A 9,256-nucleotide genomic window follows, 5' to 3' on the forward strand; every position below is an offset into this window, starting at 1 on the left:
AAGGAACTCGTCGTCGCTGCGCGAGACTGTCAGCAATCACTTCTCTACATTCCGACACGCAGCTCCACGAGCATCTGAGTATGCGTTTTTTGTTTTTGATTTTCCAAGTAATGTTTGTAATCAGGAATGTTCTCTTTAGCGTATATGTTGCTAACGTTGTAGCCGACTGATGCTAGTGGCCAGTATCAAATTAATATGAACTGTCACTTTCATTTTTCTTCCAGCTTCTGTCGGCCTCCATTAAGACTCAGCCCGAGAGCGTCATGGGAGGCGTGGCATTGGATGTGGATGCAGGCGGGGTGAAGGCCCCAGATGGAGGGTGGGGCTGGGCGGTGCTGGCAGGCTGTTTTGTCATCACTGGCTTCTCCTATGCTTTCCCCAAAGCAGTCAGTGTGTTTTTCAAAGAGCTGACCAGGGAGTTCGGGGTGGGATACAGCGACACTGCCTGGATCTCCTCCATCCTGCTGGCCATGCTCTACGGCACAGGTAGGCTGCTGCTCCGCAGGACTAATAGCAGACAGACAGGTAGGCTGCTGCTCCGCAGGACTAATAGTAGACAGACAGGTAGGCTGCTGCTCCGCAGGACTAACAGCAGACAGACAGGTAGGCTGCTGCTCCGCAGGACTAGCAGCAGACAGACAGGTAGGCTGCTGCTCCGCAGGGCTAATAGCAGACAGACAGGTAGGCTGCTGCTCCACAGGACTATCAGCAGACAGACAGGTAGGCTGCTGCTCCGCAGGACTAACAGCAGACAGACAGGTAGGCTGCTGCTCCGCAGAACTAGCAGCAGACAGACAGGTAGGCTGCTGCTCCGCAGGACAAATAGCAGACAGACAGGTAGGCTGCTGCTCCGCAGGACTAGCAGCAGACAGACAGGTAGGCTGCTGCTCCGCAGGACTAACAGCAGACAGACAGGTAGGCTGCTGCTCCGCAGGACTAATAGTAGACAGACAGGTAGGCTGCTGCTCTGCAGGACTAATAGCAGACAGACAGGTAGGCTGCTGCTCTGCAGGACTAACAGCAGACAGACAGGTAGGCTGCTGCTCCGCAGGACTAGCAGCAGACAGACAGGTAGGCTGCTGCTCCGCAGGACTAGCAGCAGACAGACAGGTAGGCTGCTGCTCCACAGGACTAACAGCAGACAGACAGGTAGGCTGCGGCTCCGCAGTACTAACAGCAGACAGACAGGTAGGCTGCTGCTCCACAGGACTAACAGCAGACAGACAGGTAGGCTGCGGCTCCGCAGTACTAACAGCAGACAGACAGGTAGGCTGCTGCTCCGCAGGACTAGCAGCAGACAGACAGGTAGGCTGCTGCTCCACAGGACTAACAGCAGACAGACAGGTAGGCTGCTGCTCCGCAGGACTAAGAGCAGACAGACAGGTAGGCTGCTGCTCCGCAGGACTAATAGCAGACAGACAGGTAGGCTGCTGCTCCGCAGGACTAGCAGCAGACAGACAGGTAGGCTGCTGCTCCGCAGGACTAACAGCAGACAGACAGGTAGGCTGCTGCTCCGCAGGACTAATAGTAGACAGACAGGTAGGCTGCTGCTCTGCAGGACTAATAGCAGACAGACAGGTAGGCTGCTGCTCTGCAGGACTAACAGCAGACAGACAGGTAGGCTGCTGCTCCGCAGGACTAGCAGCAGACAGACAGGTAGGCTGCTGCTCCGCAGGGCTAATAGCAGACAGACAGGTAGGCTGCTGCTCCACAGGACTATCAGCAGACAGACAGGTAGGCTGCTGCTCCGCATGACTAGCAGCAGACAGACAGGTAGGCTGCTGCTCCGCATGACTAACAGCAGACAGACAGGTAGGCTGCTGCTCCGCAGAACTAGCAGCAGACAGACAGGTAGGCTGCTGCTCCGCAGGACTAGCAGCAGACAGACAGGTAGGCTGCTGCTCCGCAGGACTAGCAGCAGACAGACAGGTAGGCTGCTGCTCCGCAGGACTAACAGCAGACAGACAGGTAGGCTGCTGCTCCACAGGACTAACAGCAGACAGACAGGTAGGCTGCGGCTCCGCAGTACTAACAGCAGACAGACAGGTAGGCTGCTGCTCCACAGGACTAACAGCAGACAGACAGGTAGGCTGCGGCTCCGCAGTACTAACAGCAGACAGACAGGTAGGCTGCTGCTCCGCAGGACTAGCAGCAGACAGACAGGTAGGCTGCTGCTCCACAGGACTAACAGCAGACAGACAGGTAGGCTGCTGCTCCGCAGGACTAAGAGCAGACAGACAGGTAGGCTGCTGCTCCGCAGGACTAACAGCAGACAGACAGGTAGGCTGCTGCTCCACAGGACTAGCAGCAGACAGACAGGTAGGTTGCTGCTCCACAGGACTAACAGCAGACAGACAGGTAGGCTGCTGCTCCACAGGACTAGCAGCAGACAGACAGGTAGGCTGCTGCTCCGCAGGACTAGCAGCAGACAGACAGGTAGGCTGCTGCTCCGCAGGACTAGCAGCAGACAGACAGGTAGGCTGCTGCTCCGCAGGACTAGCAGCAGACAGACAGGTAGGCTGCTGCTCCGCAGGACTAGCAGGAGACAGACAGGTAGGCTGCTGCTCCGCAGGACTAACAGCAGACAGACAGGTAGGCTGCTGCTCCGCAGGACTAGCAGCAGACAGACAGGTAGGCTGCTGCTCCACAGGACTAACAGCAGACAGACAGGTAGGCTGCTGCTCCGCAGGACTAAGAGCAGACAGACAGGTAGGCTGCTGCTCCGCAGGACTAACAGCAGACAGACAGGTAGGCTGCTGCTCCACAGGACTAGCAGCAGACAGACAGGTAGGCTGCTGCTCCGCAGGACTAACAGCAGACAGACAGGTAGGCTGCTGCTCCACAGGACTAGCAGCAGACAGACAGGTAGGCTGCTGCTCCACAGGACTAGCAGCAGACAGACAGGTAGGCTGCTGCTCCGCAGGACTAGCAGCAGACAGACAGGTAGGCTGCTGCTCCGCAGGACTAATCGCTAAAGGACTGAATACAGCCCAGCAGCAATCACTAAAACAAACTGAGCGTTTATGGCGTCGCCTGAAGTGGAAGAAGTCTCGACATGAGTTCGTTCCAGCCGGTAAGCGTTCCTCCACTCCTGGTTGACGCTCCGTCTCACCCGCAGCCTGACCCTGTTGTGTTGCAGGCCCCGTGTGCAGCGTGTTGGTCAACCGCTTCGGCTGCCGGCCCGTCATGATGGTGGGGGGGCTCTTCGCCTCTCTGGGGATGATCATGGCTTCGTTCTCCTCCAGCATCATCCACATTTACCTCTCTGCAGGAGTCGTCACAGGTCAGACAGACAGACACGCACACAATATATATACATTGACGAAATATATTTTATTAAAAGATCGTGTAAAGTTGGGTGAAGTTCAACAATGATATATGAAATGTCACAGTGAAGCTGAGTGTTGTTGAACTCAGACCATGCAGTTTGTTTGGGTTAATCCGAATGTCCAGCACCCTTCACATCAGTGAATGTGTTCTTCTTGTCTTGTGTGTGTGTATTTGCATGCTCCTGTGTGACCCTGAGATTGTCTCACCTCGGCGTCCAGTATCCTGTAGGGGCCTCTGGACATTGAGTGAGAGCAGCTAACCAATCTGACTGTTAAAGCCGGGCTCAGCAACCGAAGACGTTCTGAAGGCGTCGTTGCTTTGTTAGCAGAGCAGCCGTAGATAAACCCGTGTTTTAAGTCTTTCTTTTTCTTGGAGGTTGTCGGCTCCTCTTCTTCCTCCTCATTTGGCCTTCTCCCCCTTTGGAGCTCTAAAATACTTTTTTTTGGTAATGTTTAACCGAGTAGTTAATCATAATTTTAGTAGTTGTGGTCCGTCATTGGTGAGCGTGCGTTAGCTTGCCACTGTGCAGCTACATCTGGCGTGTCTCATACGGGGTGAAAACTGAACACCTGCTTGGCAGGCGTGTTGTGTTGGTGCTTCTTCCATTGTGAACTCTGATTCTGTCTCACTCTCGGACTCCGGTGACTGTTGGTCCTCCGTAGCTGAAGAAGCTGTTGTTGTTATGTTGTTGTTGGTATTTTATGTTGTTGTTATGTCATGTTGTTGTTGTTGTGTTATTTTGTCGTTATGTTGTTGTCATGTTATTTTGTCGTTATGTTGTTGTCATGTTATGTTGTTGCTATGTCATGTTGTTGTTGTTATGTTATGGGGTGGCTGTGGCTCAGAGTTAGGGTTAGGGTTGGTAGAGCAGGTCGTCCAGTGATCACTGGAGTGTGAATGTGTGTGTGAATGGGTGTGTGTGAATGTGTGTGTGAATGTGTGTGTGAATGTGTGTGTGAATGTGTGTGTGAATGTGTGTGTGTGAATGTGTGTGTGAATGTGTGTGTGAATGTGTGTGTGAATGTGTGTGTCTGAATGTGTGTGTGAATGTGTGTGTGAATGTGTGTGTGAATGTGTGTGTGAATGTGTGTGTGAATGTGTGTGTGTGAATGTGTGTGTGAATGGGTGTGTGTGAATGTGTGTGTGAATGTGTGTGTGAATGTGTGTGTGAATGTGTGTGTGTGAATGTGTGTGTGTGAATGTGTGTGTGAATGTGTGTGTGAATGTGTGTGTGTGAATGTGTGTGTGAATGTGTGTGTGAATGTGTGTGTGTGAATGTGTGTGTGAATGTGTGTGTGTGAATGTGTGTGTGAATGTGTGTGTGTGAATGTGTGTGTGTGAATGTGTGTGTGAATGGGTGACTGTGAAGCTCTGTGGCACCACAACGGTGGAAAGCGTTTCAGTCCACTTGTGATGTTTGCTGTGTGTAGCTCGGCAGCCATTTGACGTCATCAACCCAGAATGCATTGCGCACGTCAAAGCAAGGAAGTGTTTATATCTTTTCATCAATGGTTTCTATGGTTGTATTTGTTAGACCCTGAGAGACACCAAACAGCCCTAACACAGGTGACCCCTCCTCTCCTTTCACTGCAGGTCTGGGTTTAGCCCTAAACTTCCAACCGTCTCTAATAATGCTCAACCGCTACTTCAGTGAGAAGCGTCCTCTGGCCAATGGGCTCTCTGCAGCAGGGAGCCCCGTGGCCCTGTGCTGCCTCTCACCTCTGGGCCAAGTCCTCCAGTACCACTATGGTTGGAGGGGGGGCTTCCTCATATTGGGGGGCATTCTACTCAACTGCTGTGTCTGTGGGGCTCTTATGAAGCCCCTGGTCGCCCCCAAGACGCTCAAAGTTAAAGACCCAGAAGGAGACAAAGACGAAGGCGCAGAGGCAAAGAAGCCCAGGACCAAACTGCTGGACTTCTCTGTGTTTAAAGATCGAGGCTTTGTCATCTACGCTGTGGCAGCGTCCATCATGGTTCTGGGGCTGTTTGTTCCTCCCGTCTTTGTTGTAAGCTATGCTAAGGAACTTGGGAATGAGGACACCAAATCAGCTCTGCTGTTAACTCTCCTGGGCTTCGTTGACATTTTTGCACGGCCCACGTGTGGTGTGATTGCTGGACTGAAATGGGTGCGGCCTCGATGTGTCTACCTCTTCAGTTTTGCGATGCTCTTCAATGGGATTACGGACCTTGTTGGATCACAGGTAGGTGAATGGTTGCTAAGCACTGGAACAGTAAAGCTCAGTCCTGAAACGTTTTGGCCTTCCTTCACATTGCATGCTGTATTTGTGTCCAGGCGAGGGACTACACCTCACTGATGGTCTTTTGCATCTTCTTCGGCATCTCTTACGGCATGGTGGGGGCGCTGCAGTTTGAGGTTCTGATGGAAATAGTTGGTACTAAGAAGTTCCCCAGTGCCATTGGGCTGGTTCTGCTCATGGAGGCCATTGCTGTGCTGGTTGGACCCCCTGGTGCAGGTCGGTAATCGCAGCAACTACCTGACCACGACAGGCGGAAGTGGCCAATTTGGCTGACGTTGGTGCGTTCGATCCGGTGCAATTCAGGGAAAAGACCGTTTTAGGGGATTTTTATTTAGTTTTTCCGGACTCAATTTGAAGGATAACGTTTCAGTAAAACAGTTAATCAATTACAATCAATAATCTCCCTGTACTCCCGTCTACTCTCTTCTGTCCTCTCAATGTCCCACTTCTTCTTAGCTAACCTATCTTCCTGTATACACTTCTGCACTTCCTGGTTCCACCACCAGGTCTCCTTTCCTTCCAGAAGTCACGCCCACTACTCTCCTACCTGTCTCCCTGATCACCTTAGCTGTTGTATTCCAGTCTTCTGGAAGCACCTCTTCCCTGAAAGTCACACAACACTCTTCGTTCTTCAGCCTCCACCACTTTGTCCTCTGCTCTGCCTTCGTCCTCTTCCTCTTCTTCACCACTAGAGTCATCTTCCTCACCACCAGCCTACGCTGGCTGGCTACACTCTCTCCTACCACGACCTTACAGTCACCAACCTCCTTTAAACTGCTCCGTCTAACTAGCTTCCTGAGTTCAGGGTTCTCTTTACATGCTGCAACAATCATAAACAGTATATCTCGTCAAAATATAAGCACGCATAAATAATAATGAGCTCCTGCAATCAAACAAAAGAAATGTCACGACCAAAAATCAATGCAATTTGTTGTGACGAATCTGATGTAAATATTGTAGGCCATGTGGTTTCTTGGAGAGAGGGCGTTTATAAATGTGCATGTAAGCTCGCGTGATTTCTGTGTGTTATCATCGCTCTTCTTTCTGTGTCGTCTCAGGCCGGCTTCTCGACGCCACCAAAAACTACATGTTTGTTTTCCTGCTAGCAGGGACTGAGGTGGTCCTCTCGGCTGTGGTTTTGGCGACCTGTAACTTCCTGTTTATCAGAAAGAAACCCTCAGTGCCGGAGTGCACGCGTGATAAAATCCCAGTGACAGATGACACCATGACGCACGTCTGCAAGGAGCACCCAGAGATGAACGACGAGGAGGAAGATGCAACGGAGGAGCAAGAGAAGAAGACGAAAATCGAGGTCGTAAAGGAGTTAAAGGAGCAAGAGGAGAAAGGCAAAGAGGAAGTGGAGGAGGTCAGACTCGAGAATGTGACAGTGGATTCCCAGGAAGTGGAAAAGTTCTTGAAAGAGCCTCAACAAAACAGTGAAATGACCAGCAGTCCTGAAACGTGTTTGTGAAGACGCTGGATGAGAAGAGAGTTTGGACTTTACTCATTTCCACAGCAGTGGGAAGTGCACTCGATTATGTGTGTCTGTGTGCCATTTGCAAGAGGCTAGTTGCTGTCTTTGCCACCTGAAATAGTCGTGTCAGCAATATTTTATCAGTAGGTGTTCAAAAAAATGCTGGAAAATATTATACGCTAGAAATCCGAGTGGCGGCACGTCAGCTGATCCTCTACATTCCTAGCATCAACTAATTAAACTAGCAATTAACATACCCAACGAACTAAACGCCTTCCTAACATCCTGCTAAGATCCATGTGATAATAGACTTCTTCAAATGGAACCTATTTCCTACATCCTTGTGAAATAGGGAAGGGGAGGGGGGGGGGGGGGGGGCACACCAGCTGACCGGGAGTATATTACAAATAAAACAACAAATAAATGAAATTCACAAAACACACAGCAGTATTACGCAGCAGTACTACTAATACTAATGGATGTCGACTTTGTGCTGATGACTCACATTCTTTGGAACTGTTTCCAAAACAGACACATAATTTGGGGCAATCCAATCCGGAGTGGATTGGAGTGAGGGTCAGAACCGTAGCCCTCTGTGTTCTCTGCGGCATTTAAGTAGAGAGCTCTCCAATCAATCAATACATCCTGATTTAAATCCTTATTGATAGAGTTAATGGTTAATGTGTCCGAGGCGAGGCTCCAATCCGTGCACGGTGGTAATCCTAATCCGGCTCTGCTCGACCGCTAATCCCACTCTATTTGTCTTGTTTTGCTATCCTAGCTAATTATATGCAAATGTGTCAAAAATAATATGAATTGAAAATCTAAATAAAATCAAGTCATGATCCTGAGCCTCGGAGCAGGTTAGCAGGAATGCTAATCCTACATTAATAAACCACGCCTCTTTTTGACTGAGTGGAAATAAAATACAAATTGATGTCCCAAGCAGCACAGTGGTGCAACGGTTAGCGCTGTTGCCTCACAGCATGAAGGTCAGAGGTTAGACGACCTTTTCTCCAGCAAAGATTTGTTCCTTTAAATGATCTTAAATGAAAATATTCACCAGCTCGGCCGATGTTGCCATATATTCAGTTTGCCAGCAAAAGTGTGTTCATCCACAGATTAAAATAGTCCCTAAAAATACACTTATTACAACTGTTTATGTATAATTTCCAAAACTGCTGCTAAACCAGGTTGGTTTAGTAAATACCACAATATTTGAAGCAGAACATTTGAGTCATGTTTTAATGATGGTTTTACGTCTGCAAAGGGAATTTCTCTGCAGGGTTTGTCCCGGGTCACGCCCGGCGGCCTCCAGTCTGCAGCTCCACGGTGAAACCCTGTCATCCACCTGAGCACCACGGAGGCCTCTCCAAACCCCACCTGCAGCACGCTCACACACACACACACACACACACACGCACACACACGCACACACCAGACTACCACTGTTTGCTCGAGAGTCCCGCTGCGCTCTTGTGCACTTACCCAGGAAGACGTGCACAAAGAAGCGTGTGTGTTTGTGTGAGAGCCGGGTGGGAGGAGCCCAGCCTCCTTCCTCCTCACATGGGAGACGTGGAAAACGCTCCTCCTTGTCGATGAAGCCATGGATCCCCTTTCCTTTGGCGTTTCAACTTGTCTTTGTCTTTAGCGTTCAAGCCTCTTCCAGCAGGCGGGGCTTCCCAGGGGTGTGTTCGATGTCAAAATGGTGTGTGGGACAGGAAGACGGGCGACCCGTCGTGGCGCTGTTAAAGAGCGGCGCCCCAGTAGTTTAGTGTCTTAAGAATCCTTCCACCCCTTTTTTGTAGATGTTCTAGGTTTAAGTGTAAAATAGATTGGGAGGGGGGGGGGGGGTAGCCCCCTTGTTTTGAAACGGGGCAGACAGGACTTTAGAGGTGAGTTTGTTGTCCTCTGGTATTCTGGGAGCAGGACATTAGTGATCCAAAAGCAGGCGGAACCTTTTCTTTGTGCGTTGGGGGTGGGCGAGCCGGCAGGTCCGTCTGTCCAGACGTCTCTAACCTGCTGCATCGTGGCGTGGCTTTGTGTTTGTGTGGTTCTGTCGTGGGCTTGTGCTGGTTCTGATGGTGGGGGTGAAGGTGCTGATGGGTCATTTCCGTTCACGTCTTGAACTCCTTTGCCTCCTGAGCTTCACTCGTAAGACGGTCTCCTTCCGTGTGCAGCCGTTTCCCACCCG

The 9,256-nt window shown here is 50.7% G+C and overlaps 1 protein-coding gene across 3 annotated transcripts; it reads left to right on the plus strand.

Annotated features, from left to right (window-relative positions):
- The first annotated feature begins 263 nt into the window (after positions 1-263).
- On the plus strand, positions 264-7,393 carry LOC137905312 (monocarboxylate transporter 4-like). Of its 3 annotated transcripts, none has more exons than XM_068749536.1 (6): positions 264-486; positions 3,140-3,283; positions 4,924-5,531; positions 5,624-5,804; positions 6,647-6,798; positions 6,919-7,393. In XM_068749536.1, exons 1-6 carry the CDS (start codon positions 264-266, stop codon positions 7,057-7,059), a joined length of 1,449 nt encoding a protein of 482 aa, XP_068605637.1. In that variant the 3' UTR covers positions 7,060-7,393. The 3 variants fall into 3 exon arrangements, with proteins under 3 accessions (XP_068605637.1, XP_068605638.1, XP_068605635.1); XM_068749537.1 differs by having other exon boundaries at positions 6,647-6,768; XM_068749534.1 differs by having other exon boundaries at positions 6,647-7,393.
- Positions 7,394-9,256: the final 1,863 nt, after the last annotated feature.

The sequence above is a fragment of the Brachionichthys hirsutus genome, chromosome 16, assembly GCF_040956055.1.
Source record: "Brachionichthys hirsutus isolate HB-005 chromosome 16, CSIRO-AGI_Bhir_v1, whole genome shotgun sequence".
NCBI lineage: Eukaryota > Metazoa > Chordata > Actinopteri > Lophiiformes > Brachionichthyidae > Brachionichthys > Brachionichthys hirsutus.